Genomic DNA, 14,237 nt, shown 5'->3' with positions numbered 1-14,237 from the left:
AATTAAAAAATTAATCCACGTTCTAAACAAAGGCTATGTTTGTTATCCAAGTAGGATTGGATTAAAAGTGATGTAGGTTTTATATAAATTTTATTTAGTTATAACAAAAGTTTTGTGACTAACAAACTTAGGTTTCGTTTGTTTGTTTCTATTAGGGATGGCAATGGGGTTAATGGGGGTGGATATTAATTTCCCATCCCCATTTTCCTATAATAAATTTTCTCCATTCCCCATAGGTACCATCCTCCCCATTTCTTAATGGGTTTAGATTTTTCCCAACCCACTTTAATCCCCATTTTTATTTTATTTTTATTTTTTTATATTTAATGTTAACAATCACTTTTTTTTTTTTTTAAGCTTCACAATAAAAGCTAAATATATCTTCAATCTTTTTCCTTTCTTTTTTAATATATTTAATATTAACAAATTTTTTTTAAGGTTCACAACAAAAGCTAAATATACCTTCAATCTTTTTTCTTTCTTTTTTAATATATTTAATGTTAACAACCTTTTTTTTTTTTTTTTTTTTTTTTAAGGTTCACAAGAAAAACTAAATATTCCTTCAATCCTTTTTCTTTCTTTTTTAATATATTTAATGTTAACAACTTTTTTTCTTTTTATCCACAAAAAAAAAAAAAAAAACTTTTTTTCTTTTTTTTTTTTAAGATTCACAACAAAAACTAGATATACCTTCAATCTTTTTTCTTAAATAGGATCACTATACTAATAACAAATAAAAATTGTTATCCAATAAACTAATAGCTATATTTGGGATGTTATCCAACGTTAAAAATTGTTTATAAAACTAAAAATAAAAAAGAAGAAGAAAGAAAAGTTACAAGCTGCTGCTACTTAAATAAAATATTGATATATATATATATATATATATATATAAAATTGGGTTTACCCATCCCCAATCCAATCGTGGTCTAGGGCCGTATTGCCGGTCTAGGTCCACTGTAGAATCCACTTTTTATGATCTGGTAAATTATCAATGAATTTTTTTTTTGTTTAATTTGAAAATCATAGTCAATGATTTCATCTACTTGAATCGTAATATTAATCCATTTGTTTGATAATAAAACCACAGGGTTAGAATTATTAAATTAATTAATTTTTTTAAATGAATGATTTGTAACTATTAATCTTTTGAAAATGAATAAATTAAATGAAGTAAGTAACTCTATAGTGAGGTTAAATGAAATAATAGTGCGGTCTAATTTATAATACAAACTAGAGACAAGCCTTATCTTGTAAATTATACCTTTGGTCCATCTTTTTTTCGATTCTCGTAGTCTCAATTTCATCAATGTAAACTCACACTTCTATTTACGTTTCAATGTGATCCCTTTGTTATTTTTGAAGAAAATATGTTATGTGAAATGTAAAAATTTTAATAATTTTCAGTTGTAAAAATGGTTGTGAACTTGAAAAAATAAATAAATAAATAAAAGAAAAAAGATTAAATGTACATTTAGTTTTGGTTGTGAATCTTAAAAAAAAATTAAAAAAAAAAACATTTTGGGAAATTAGTGGGTACCCATCTCCAACCCATACCCTATGGATATTTAAAGAATATTACTTACCCTACCCAATGGATAAGAAAAATAAGAGAAAACCCATGTATTTGGGTTGGGTCTCCATGGATACCCATAGGGTAGGTTATCAATTGCCATCCCTAGTTTCTATAGAATTGAGAGGATTTAGAGTATAGTAAAATTGAGTGAGGAGATTATTAGTATAGTTGTATTAGATTGTAAACATAGGATAAAGAGTTTTTTATTTTATTATTATATATTACCGGATTAGTAATATTACATATAGTATGAATATATAAAATTAATATTTTAAAAATTTTAGTATTTTTAATATTGTAATTATAATTATTTTTTATATTTTATAAGTCCACTTAATCTAGAGACCCTTAAAAAATATAAATTTTACATAAAAATTAATTAAAAATTCACTAAATATAAAAATAAAAACAAATCATATTTTTTTAGTACTTATTAAAAAATTTAAATATTTATTTCTGAAATAAATTATTTGAAAAAAATAATATTAAAAATATTTAATATATTTTATTTAATATTTTAATCCAATAACCTTATCACTAGATTTCTAATCTCATATATTTTAATTCCATGATAGTCTGACCAAGGAGGGGGATTGCTAGTGCCTTGGAGCTTTCTCATCATAACATTCCACAACCAATCACTCTTCATGTAACCCTCTCTTAGAATTAGTCTAATCCACTCAACTAAACAAACATGATCTTAGGAGATTGTTAATACCTGCCAAAAGATGGGATTAGTAATCCCATATGAAGGTGGGATTTACAATCCAATCACATGGTATTGAGAGTTATAATGAATCAATACCCTCATTTTACAAAAATAACAAATTAATTTTTTTATATATTGAGGATTTTTAGGTAATTTTATAAATTTAATCCTAACCAATTAATACCACCACACTAGTAGATAAACAAACACACTTTGGCCTTATTTGGGAAGTTGATTATTTGATTTTTTAGCATTTTAGTTTGACTAAAATAGTTATATTTGGAAAGTATTTTTTTTAATAGTTGATTTGATAATTGTGAGAGAAAATTAAATAATTATATGTTACATGTGATTTTTTATTTTATTTGTTATTTTAATCTATTTTGTCTAGGCTATTTTAACCTAACCCTCTTCTCAAACAACCCCTTTATCTTACATCTCCAATCTAATACTAATAATCTTCTCACTCAATCCTACTATACTCATAATCTTATAAAACCTAATTCGCCAAACAAACAAGGCCTTGGAGCACACAGATGCTAAAATTCCATTCACCTTGTTAGATTCTAATTTTCTAAATTCAATTTTTTGTAAATTAGTTTTTTCATTTTTAGTGAACTGTTTTAAAATTAAGTGTATCTAAAAAGTAAACCTATTCACCAAATAAATTTTTTAGATAATAAAAAGTATAATATTTGTAATAATTTTTTTTTTTAAATTCACTAAATACCAAAAATATAAAAAAGTATATATATATATATATTATGAAAATTTAATACATTTTTGTATTATTGTGTATTTATTGATATTTTAAAATATTTTTTATAAGTAGTTTACTTTTTAGGTACCTCTGAGTTATGTGCATCTATAAAAAAAAATTACTTAAAATATTAAAAATATGAAAACCAAACAAGTAATTTTTTTTTAATTCAAATGAAAATTAGGATAAAAGAGTATTGTTTACAATAATGGAAAAAAATACAAAGGCACGAGTGGAAAGGTAATTGAGTAGGTGGGGGGTCCGAAAAGGAACCAACATGGATTCAAACAATAAATTTTTATTAATTTTTCACACTTTAACAGAAGACAAAATAAATAATGTGACATACACAGAAAAATATGTAAAATTTTATTAAAAAAAAAAAAAAAAAAGAGACAAAAGCCACTATTGTCCCTTTTTTATAAAACTTTTACATTTTATTTAGGGTAATGATTGAGACCCCTTCAATCACCAACCCCACCACCCCACACACACATGGCGGGTGGTGATTGGAGGAGAAGAAAAAAAAAAAATGGCCAATCATGTTGCGAGGGGATCAAAGGAGTGGGAAAAAAGGAGGTCCGGGTCATTATTGTTTTATTTATGTCTAAAATAGATTTTATGAAAGCAAAAACATTACAATATTAAACACACAAAGTAAACTTGATTAAGTGAGATATCACAGGAAACTTAGAACAACCGATCTTAAGTTTTTCACAAGATCCTCCACAGTCATGTGAAATTCTTCATCCACCTACACAAAATGAAGACGAATTGTAACAGATGAATAAAGATATTTTTTTATCGGAAAAAATTTACTAAAAAAAAAAAAAAAAGAGATAGTAAACCTTTCCAACTACTAAATAAAATTTTGCTTTGCATGAGAGGAAAATTGTATCAAGTTAAGTGATTCATGTAAAACATTGTTTGTCCTAAATAAAAAATGCATAAGAAATAATTCATGTAAAATATTTCAATGATATATAACAATTTTATAAAAAAAAAAAAATGCCATGCTTATACGAAGTAAAAGTACCTGAGCAACAATAGTAATCTCGAGAGCCACGCCAAATGGAAGAACACTACTGCTAACAACATCCAGATGAAGCGCTGACATTTTGCTTAATATTTTTGCTACTACGTCACCATTTTTCTTGCAGTGGATTCTAAAGAGAACATTTTTCTCTAAAATTCTTACTTCAATCTCAGGAGACAATTTCTTGAAGTTTTCATCCAAATTCTCATTCGATGAAACATTGTCATCTTCCCACGAAGGTCCACATTTCGTCATTGAATGTATAGTAGGTTCCACCAATTTTTTCTTTGCCCGTTTCTCTAAGGTTTGCACATGTTCTTGAAGATGTTTTATGTACTTGATAGCATCTTGTAAGATGGAAGCTTTGTCCATCTACACATAAATGAACAACAATGCGTAACAAAAGGACATAAAAGGTTTACTTTTAAATTAAAAAAATCTTTGGTTCTATTTTTATCCCCTCCTCCCTTTTTGTTTTTGATCATGAAGTTTGAATATATCAAAACCGACAACAATTTTATAGAGTATGAAAATATTATTCCTAAAGTTATTAGAAAATGAAGTATTGGGATTAGATACATCATGAGTGTAGCTCACATCACTTTAAATTTAAATGTACACTAATATTTCATTTTTTTGACTATTTTTCATACAACTTGTTTAGACTCCTCAACAAATAAAATAAATCTAATTCACATACTTTGCTTTCAGACAATTTACAAATAACTTTTCACACTCTATAGCATAGTTGTGTTAGAATTTGCACTATAATAGCAAAACAATAGGTCTTGGAATACAAAAATCAAACATGATCAAATCCTAAAACCATATGGATAAATAGAATTATAATAATTTCTTGACTATGTTTACTACTAGAAAAATTACATCCTATTGTGTTTTTGATTTTTATTTATTTTTTGTTTAAGGACTCATTGAAAGTGAAATAGACATTCATGATATATATATATATATATATATATATATTTTTAAATTTTAGTAGCAGGAAAAATTAGTCATTGACAAATCAAAAAAGAAAAGAAAAGAAGCAATTCATTAAGATAAAATATCATATCAAATTCATCGGGTGTTTGGAAAAATGGCTATTTTAATAGGTTAAAATAGTTGTGTTTGAAAAAAGGGTTTGATTTTTTTATAGTTAGATGTAGTCTTTATGAGAAAAAATATGAAATGATTATGAGTTTAACGTAATATTTTGTCTTATTGACTATTTTAGCTTATTTTGTCGTTTATGATTGGTTTGACATAAACTAAGGCCCCGTTTGGAGACTTACTTTTTTAGCCAATTAGCCAAAAAGTCAACAACTCATACCAAAAAGTCAAAGATTCTCTTTTCTCTCTACTTTTTACACATCTTTTCGTAATTAGTCAAAAAGTCATCTCAAACATACAAGTTTTTTTTACCTACCTTTTTAGCCAAATAGTTAAAAAGTTACTAAATTAGCCTATTCCCAAACGAGGCCTAAATAATACAAAAAGTCAAAAAGTCACTATCCTATTTAAGTCACACCATCTTATTTAAATCACATCTCCTTTCTAACACATCACATCAAACCCAACCCAAACCCAACTCATATAAGCGAATAAATCAAAAAGTACACTTTTTAAGAACATCCCAAACCAACCCTTAGTACTATTTTAACCCAAAAATAACAAAAAAATATTTTGCCAAACACCCCAAATATTTACAATACCTTCTTTAGGCCAGGAATGAGGGTTGAGAGAGAAATGAGCTTTTGGTTGAGCCTTTCTCGACGCTTTCTCTCTGCCAAAATGTGGTTTCGAGCTTGCACTGGTGCCCTACTTGTGGCACACAATTTTTTGGTTCTATTGCAACTTTTTGGTGTCTCATTTAGGTTCTCTTGTGAACTCCGAGAACTGAATGATGAGAAATTTATATAATCCTGAGACATTGCGTCATCTTCATTAGGGTTTTCATTCTGCAATGAGTTGGTCGATGGTGAACTTGATTGCCCCAACAAAATAGCATTTCCATTGTCGTGAGAGTTGTCGTTGTTGGTCTTGAGCTCTTTGCCCAATTTTGAGATATTAATTTCAGTGTGTGTGCTCTCATTACTGAGAGATGCATAGACTTCTGGGGAGAAACACGTAAAATTGATCTCATCAAGTGAGTAATCAACCGAATCCACTTGGCATTGACGGATGAGGTTGGATTCTTCCATTTCCTATGAAATTCAATAAATTTTCGCAAATATCAAAAGTTCTTACCAATAAAAGAATGAGTTTTTGTTAACTAGAACTTGAAATGGTCATACATTTTTACAAAACTTCAAATATTCATGCATTTTGTTTGTAATTATTTATTTCTGCAATGGGTATTGTCCTATATTGTTATAACTTTCATAAATGAAAAACTTACCAGATCATGTAGCCAATCAGTGGGCAAGATGTCCATCACTGTAGCTTCTTTGTTTAATCACACAAAAACAGGATTACATTAGAAGTCACAGTCAAATTTAACAAATGAAAGTTATTAAAAACCTGTAAAGCATGAATAGAAATGAAGAGAAGTTCCCAATATGAGTCTTCTTATCATTTTTTTTTTTGGCTCAATGAGAAGCAAAATGATGTAATAATGATATTTTTCAACTAATGAGCCAAAATAATAATTATTTTAACTTAAAATGAAATAACACATCATTCTGCATAAAATTTTTATTATTTAAAGATTAATATGATTAGGTGAGTGTCAATAATTGTATATATTGTGAAAGAGAGTTTAGAAACAAGTCCTCATATCATATTGATCACTACAAGAAGCAAAGCAATAATCTCGTTTTTAAAAAATCATATAGATGTGTAAGGCCTTTAGAAGCAAAGCGCAATGGTAGCCCCCAAAGATCCATGAATATATATACATACATATATATATATATATAATTTGCTTTGTTTTTGGTGATCAAAAAATTAAAATAGAAGGAAAAGAAAACTTACCTTGGAAAGGAGAGGAGGGTTTTCTCTTGGCAATGGCCTGATGTGGAAAACTTTGTCTTAGGCTTTGACTTTATAGTGACAAAAATTACTGGGTTTCTTGCCAATGTGAATAATTGAAGTTTTTTTTAACAATAAAATATGTTAGTGGAATATAAATGGACAGCGACATGTCTGATGAATTTGAATTACAGCAATATTAGGTATCATGAAAAATCTTTTACGAAAATAATTATCAAAGTTTTGTGGCCTTTGAATTACATTTAGAATAAAGTACCACACACTAATCAAGGTAATTAAAGAATCATAAATTTTTCTTGATTATTTTCATGAAAATTTTTTTATGATCCTTAACTTTTCTCTTTGAAGTAAGATTGGTGAATAACAATATTTCCGATGAATCCTCATAGTAAGGCCTCCTTCACAACTCACTGCTTTAGTTTAAAAGTCAAAAAATTATTAATTTTTTTTTTTAAAAATGAAAATTTATATTAAAAAGTCAAAAATTTCATTTTTGTTTCTATTTTTTGCATATCTTTTCATAAAAAATTAAAAATCATTCCAAACATACTAATTTATTTTACATCATATTTTAACCAAAAAATTAAAAAAATTACTAAAATAACCTGTAGCATTAATATTTTTTAGAATATAATTATTACGTTTTAAAAATATTAATTTTAATAAATTTAACATTCGGTTTGTTTTAGTAATTTTTTTTTTTGTATTTTTTAGTATTTAGCACAATAAAAAATGAAAGTCAACGAAAAATAATTTTCATGATCAATAGAAAATAAGTATATTTGGACAAAAATATTTTTTTTCTTTTAAAAATTAAAAAGTTATGATGGATTCGAGCGGCTTCTGTACGTGTTGACTATCAGGTACCTAACACACGACCCTCCTCCTTTACCTAGGCTTGAATCCCCTTAATTTGACTAATGAAATGGCCTTAGATAGAGTCGAATGGAGAAGAAGAATTCATATAGCCGACTTTATTCGATGAGACTTAAGGCTTGACTTAGTTTAGTTTGGTTTGATTTGGTTTAAAAAGTGGAAAGTGTTTTCTAGATTAAATTTTTACTAATGTCACCACACCACCACCACCACTACCACCACGACGACGACTACCACTCTCACCTTTACCATCACACCACCATCATCGCAGTCACCGTTACTATTATTGTTGCCATTACTACCACCATCGCCCTACCACCATACCAGTACATCTACCTCTACCTCCTTCATTCTACCACCACCAAACATAGAAAAATGGTTTTCGTAGAAAATACTTTTAATTAAGAAATATTTTCTGTCCAAACAAACAAAACGTAAAAGAAGGACAAAATAGAAAATTCATGTTATTTTAATTCTTATTTTTTAAAAATATACTAATATTTTTGGATAATTTAAAATAAAATAAAGGATTAATATTTATGTTTTTTCTACATTATGACCATGTTTGGTGAGTGTTTCTTTTAATGTTCTAAAAAAATAATAATTTAGAGAATTGATCCTCTTTTTAAACTATTTGGAAAACTAACCCGTTTTTTGAAATCGCATGTTGAAAATATAATTTTAAATTGAAATTGCATTTTCAATATGCAATTTCAGCTTGAAATCACATTTTTAAATGCAATTTTATGATGGCATGGACTAGGAGTGTGAAAATGGCCAGCGGCACATGAGCGGTCCGAAGCCCGCCTGCGGCCTGGGATGAGCCCGACCCGTTTAGGCCCGCTTAGTCCCAGGCTTGAGCTCCTGGGCCAGGGCCTAGGCCATTGTTTTGAAGCTCGGCCCGTGGCCCAGCCCATCGGGTTGTTTAAGGCCAACTTAGGCCCGGCCCGAAGCCCTACCCGCCCGATGCCCAGTGTATTTTTTAATGGAGAATAATAAAATTTTGGTAAAAAATATTTAAAAAAACAAAAAAATATGGTCAGGTCGGTCCAAGCCCATTGGGCCGGCCCGAGGCCAGACCCACCACCTGCCCAAGGCCCAAATACCTTTGGGCTTGGCCTTAATTTTTTGGCCCATAAGCTAGCCTGGCCCCGCTTGAATTTTAGTGGTAGCCGGCGAGGCTCAACATGGGCCGGGCCAGATTTATACCCCTAGCATGGATTGCTATCTTAGCAAATTGAAATCGCTTGTTAAAAATGCAACTTCATTTGAAATTGCATTTTCAACATGCAATTTCAAGTGAAGTTGCATTTCAACATGTAATTTCATGATATCCGCGAGGTTTACTCTAGCGACTTTAAAATACACTGTTTGGAAAGCTAACTTGCTGCTTTTCAATTGTTACCTGTGATTTGCTTCAATGATTACAAAGTACAGTGTTTGCAATAGTTTTGTGTGAAATTGAATCTTCATTATATTGATTTGACCTAGTTATGCCTCAAACTCTGAATTCATATTTCCCAACATGTGACTTCATTAGTAAGATTGAATTCTTATCAATGTCAAATCATGAGGGTTTTTATTTTATTAGTTAATTTCTCTATAAAATAACTATAAAAATGTAAATACATGTGTGTGTGTAATTTTTATTTATATGAAATTTTTTATGTTAATTTAAATCTCATTTTGAACATGCAAGATCATTGTGAAATTGGATTTTGAACATACAATTTTAATTCTCACCTGTGACTTACCACAACAATTTCAAATTACACTATTTATCAATAGTTTTGCGTGAAATTGAATCTTTATGGTAGTCACTTTGACTTAATTTTGACTCAAACCTTCAAATTAAATTCTCAACATGTGAACAAATAGTACACACTATTTGTATTACGTAAAATGAAATTTTTGTGATAGCCATTCTACCATAATTCTAACTTAAACACTGAAATCAGATTCTCAACGTGTGACTTTATTGGTAACATGTAAGATTCTTAGCCATGTGAAATAGGGAGAGTTTTTACTTTATTATTTAAATTCTCTATAAAATAAATAAAAAAATGTAAAAAAAAAATTATATTTATGTAATTTTTATTTATATGAAATTTTTTTATGTTAGTATAAATCTCATTTTTGAACATATTAGGTTTTTGAACATACGATTTCAATTCTCACCCATGACTTACTATAACAATTTCAAATTACACTATATATCAATAGTTTTGCATGAAACTGAATATTTGTGGTAGTCACTCTGACATAATTCTGACTCAAACCTTCAAATTAGATTTTCAACATGTGAACAAATAGTACACGCTATTTGTATTACATGAAATGAAATTTTCATGATAGACATTCTACCTTAGTTATGACTTGAACATTGAAATAAGATTCTCAACATGTGACTTCGTTGGTAACATGCAAGATTCTTATCAATGTCAAATCGTGAGGGTTTTTCTTTTATCATTTAATTTATCTATAAAAGAATTACAAAAATGTAAGAAAAAATATATATGTATGTGTAATTTTTATTTAAATGGCATTTCTTATGCTAGTTTAAATCTCATTTTGAACATGCAAGATCATTGTGAAATTGGATTTTGAACATGTGATTTCAATTTTCACCTGTGACTTGCCACAACAATTTCAGATTTTACTATTTATCAATAACTTTGCATGAAACTGAATCTTAATGGTAGTCGTTCTGACCTAGTTTTGACTCAAACTTTCAGATGAGATTCTCAATATGTAAATAAATAGTATACACTATTTGTATTATGTAAAATGAAATTTTCGTGATAGCTATTCTACCATAGTTCTAACTTAAATACTGAAATTAGATTCTCAACATGTGACTTCATTAGTAACATGCTAGATTTGTATCAATGTCAAATCATGAGGATTTTTCTTTTATTGCTCATATAACTCCCCATGAACCAAAAATATGCCAAACTCAAACTCTTTAGCTTTTTAATCTTACAGAATTTCAGTATTTTCCTTCTACTAGCACTATATTTCAACATTTGAAGAGACAAAGCTTCCAAGAATGTTTTTCATGAACATTACATAGGTTGTTAGACATATTGAATTTTGATGATTGTTTCTTATTTTGTTTTGATTCTGCTTTTTGATTTATTTGGAAGAGCAAAATAGATTGAAATCTTATATTTTATGCCATCATAATTTCATCTATGTCTCTATCCTAATCATGCAATTTGGAGTTCAAAATGAGGCATAAAAGTGTACCAAACTAGTGTACCAGAGCAACAGCAGAGCATAAGAGGCTGAGACAACACAAGGGTGGACGACCGGTCAGGCCATTTTTTGTTTATTTTCTCCTTCAATTAAAAGGACATCTGAGCGGATGTCCTATGGAGTAATTTCCACCCAGTTCAACTCCAGTTCAATTTTGCTTCAGTCCGACTGTCGGACCAACAATATGCTTGACCACCGCGATAGTCATCCTTGACGATCGAACACAACTGGACATTTGGGCGGATGTCCGGGCAGACATCTGGATGAACGTCCCTCGGGAACAAAGCTTGGCTTTGGACATCCAGGCAGATATCCCTCTGTGAAAGATGCTTATATCGGTAGCAAAGCAGTTAACTGAAATTAATTATTTCTTCATCATTTCAACAGGTAAAACATACCTGGATATCAGAGAATATCTGAGCAATCAATTATATATCATCTCAACCCATCACTATCCCATCTCTTCAATAGGAAGAAGAGAATGGGCACTGTCAGAACATAACAGAGCATTATCTTTGTTATATACAAAGCTCTAAATATGCAGCAAAACAATAAATAAAAAAATAAAAAATACATACCAACATAGAGAGATACTCAGTAACAACACAAGCTAGAAAATATTTTCCATATTTAATCAATATCATCTCTTTAATTTTCTGAATCTGGTTTTCATTTTCCTTTAGAAATTATAGTGAGCTTTTAGCCTTATGCATATACTTCTGTGAGAGGATTTACAGAAAAATTCTGAGCTTCACCATTGTGTATCTATCTTTGAGAGATTATTGTTGTGGCTTTGTTTGAAAGCAAAAAACCCTCATTCAGCGTTCTTCATTCCTTGAGAATGATTGTGAATCACCTAAGATTTGCAAGGTCTTAAGCTTGTAAAGCTTATGTAAAATCTGTGAAGGATTACTCCATTTGTGAAAAGGTTGCTAGCGCCCCTGTGAAGCTAGAAGGTAGTGGAAAATCTCAAGTAAAGCTTGAGGAGTAGATGTAGGCTTGGTTGAAGTTGAACCATTATAAATCTATTTGTCTTCTCTTCCCTAATCTCTTTAACTGCTATAGCTATCTGATATTCTGTGTTGACTACTTCACTTCATTTCACAAATTCTCTATGCAAACTATACCTCAGTGATATAGCTGTTATAATATTTGTTATTATTGTGCTAATCATCAAATCTCTTTACTTACCTCATATAGCTATCGGTTATCCTCTTCCATTGAGTATTAGAGTTATAGTTCATTACTAAATTATATAGAACATAATCTATTAATTTGAACCTTAACTAAGCTATTTATTTTTTCTCCAGTTCTTCAATAATCTGTTCTTGTTGGTATACTAGTAGTTATTTTTATTGGTGTAGACACCCCATTTTTGACCGCCCTTAAGACTTGGGCACTACTGATGGTTTGTTCGGTGTTGAGAGATGTGCAGGGCAAAGAATCAGTTTCTTCGGCTAGAAGAGAGGCAAATCTTTCAAAACACTTTGTTTAGAGTTTTGGAGTTGAAGAAGAGAGGAAAGGAGAGGAGAAAACTAATTTGGGAGAAGTTCGGCATGAATCCGGGTAGAAGCGAGTCGAGCAGCCCTCGTTGAATCGGGCTTATCTGTCTGTACGCTTGGAGTTTAGCTATGGGACCACTACCGTCAGAAAGCTTACTTCCGGGGCTTCATTTTTCACTCAAGAATCTCTTAAAGCCAAGTCCGGGTGGGGGAGATATGATTGGTTGAAGTTGGGTATCATCCCGGTTGGATCAAATATGCGCGGCTTCACCAAAATGGGCATAACGTTTTCCACAAAAGGAATTTTAATGCAAGGTTTGCGCCATTGGAAAGATAACTTCTGGGGCTTCAATTTGGACACCAACCGGCCGTTTTTTGACCTTACCGGCCATCCACCGGCACTATATTTATCCGGCCGGCAATTTATTGTGCCGACCGGCACTTTATTTTGCTGACCGGCAATTTTTGCTAGCCGACGACCTTCCGGAGCATTCTGCAGATTGAGTGGATTCCAGCTGTGCCAGCTGGAATGCACAGAATCGATCCCCCACGCACATGTGTGTTTGTTTTGCACCTTGTGAGCCTTTGAACCCCCTAACCTTCTAGAAGCTTGAACCCTTTGGCCAAGCTTCTTAGCTTGGCCAGCTGTTTTAGCTTCCTCTAGAAGCCTTGCACCCCCCTTGAACCCCTTTGACCCTTTCCCTTTACTTAGCTTGTAAGTTAAGTGCTTCCCTTGCCTTATATAAGCACCATTCCTCTCCCTTTGTCTAGGTTGGATGGTTTGAGGCAAAAAAAACCAGAGATATACCATGTATATCTAATATACATACATACAACCCTCAATCTCTCTCCATATCTCTCTCATTCAACCATCAAACACCCTTGTTCTTGGGCCATTTCTTCATCAACTCATAGCACAAGGCATCCAATGCCCATTCCAGCAGCTTGAGGCTGTCCTCCAGAGGTTAAAAGCTCCCAAACTCGGTCCAAAGGTTGCTAAAGATTGGTTTTACAAGGGTGAGTCCCACTTTGCCTCTTTTGTGCATTTTTTTGGCCTATATCTTAGCTCCTCGTGGTTACATCTTTGGGCTCCGACCCAAACTTCAAATCATCATATTTTGAGGCCCTCTTCATGTTTGATTGAGGACCTCTTGCTGTTTGAGGACAGTAGCTTGCACTTGCTTCATTACCCCTCTTAAATGCCATAATCTCGCATGTATTTTTTGGCCTGTGTATGATCTGTTTTAGAGCCTGATGTAAACTGAAAATAGGCTTATTTTGAGCCCCTCTTCAACATTGAAGAAGGGCTCAACACTGTTTGGGACCTCCATGTTATACTTGCCTTTATATCCTCTCTTTGGTCCCCATTTTTGCATGCTTTGGCAGCCTATCATGCTTCTATTTTTGGCCTTTTTACAGTTCTGTAAATATGCTTATTTTTTGTCCCTCTTCAATGTTGTAGAAGGGAATTTTTCAGTTTGGGCTTTGTATCTACCACTTGCCTCTTTGGCCACCTTTTGGCCCTTTTT

At 31.0% G+C, this 14,237-nt stretch overlaps 1 protein-coding gene across 1 annotated transcript; it reads right to left on the bottom strand.

The window, feature by feature from the left end:
- Positions 1 to 3,391: 3,391 nt before the first annotated feature.
- LOC114319630 (transcription factor bHLH25) lies at positions 3,392 to 7,091 on the bottom strand. Its single transcript, XM_028266659.2, has 5 exons — positions 7,055 to 7,091; positions 6,480 to 6,523; positions 5,794 to 6,285; positions 4,082 to 4,453; positions 3,392 to 3,799 (listed from the first exon to the last, which is right to left on the bottom strand). The coding sequence occupies exons 2-5, from the start codon at positions 6,513 to 6,515 to the stop codon at positions 3,725 to 3,727; spliced, it is 975 nt and encodes a 324-aa protein (XP_028122460.2). The 5' UTR covers positions 6,516 to 6,523; positions 7,055 to 7,091; the 3' UTR covers positions 3,392 to 3,724.
- Between the last annotated feature and the right edge of the window lie 7,146 nt (positions 7,092 to 14,237).

Source organism: Camellia sinensis, chromosome 1, assembly GCF_055761805.1.
Source record: "Camellia sinensis isolate YWXY chromosome 1, ASM5576180v1, whole genome shotgun sequence".
NCBI classification, from domain to species: domain Eukaryota; kingdom Viridiplantae; phylum Streptophyta; class Magnoliopsida; order Ericales; family Theaceae; genus Camellia; species Camellia sinensis.
This window is presented reverse-complemented; position numbering and strand designations above follow the sequence as displayed.

What these genes read in the sequence shown, in the direction of transcription:
- LOC114319630 (XM_028266659.2), bottom strand. Translation starts at nt 6,515, where the DNA reads ATGGACATCTTGCCCACTGATTGGCTACATGATCTG. An exon ending in CTGATTGGCTACATGATCTG is followed by an intron (nt 6,286 to 6,479) that starts GTAAGTTTTTCA and finishes TGAATTTCATAG; the next exon opens with GAAATGGAAGAATCCAACCT. An exon ending in TCATTCCTGGCCTAAAGAAG is followed by an intron (nt 4,454 to 5,793) that starts GTATTGTAAATA and finishes ATTTATGTGTAG; the next exon opens with ATGGACAAAGCTTCCATCTT.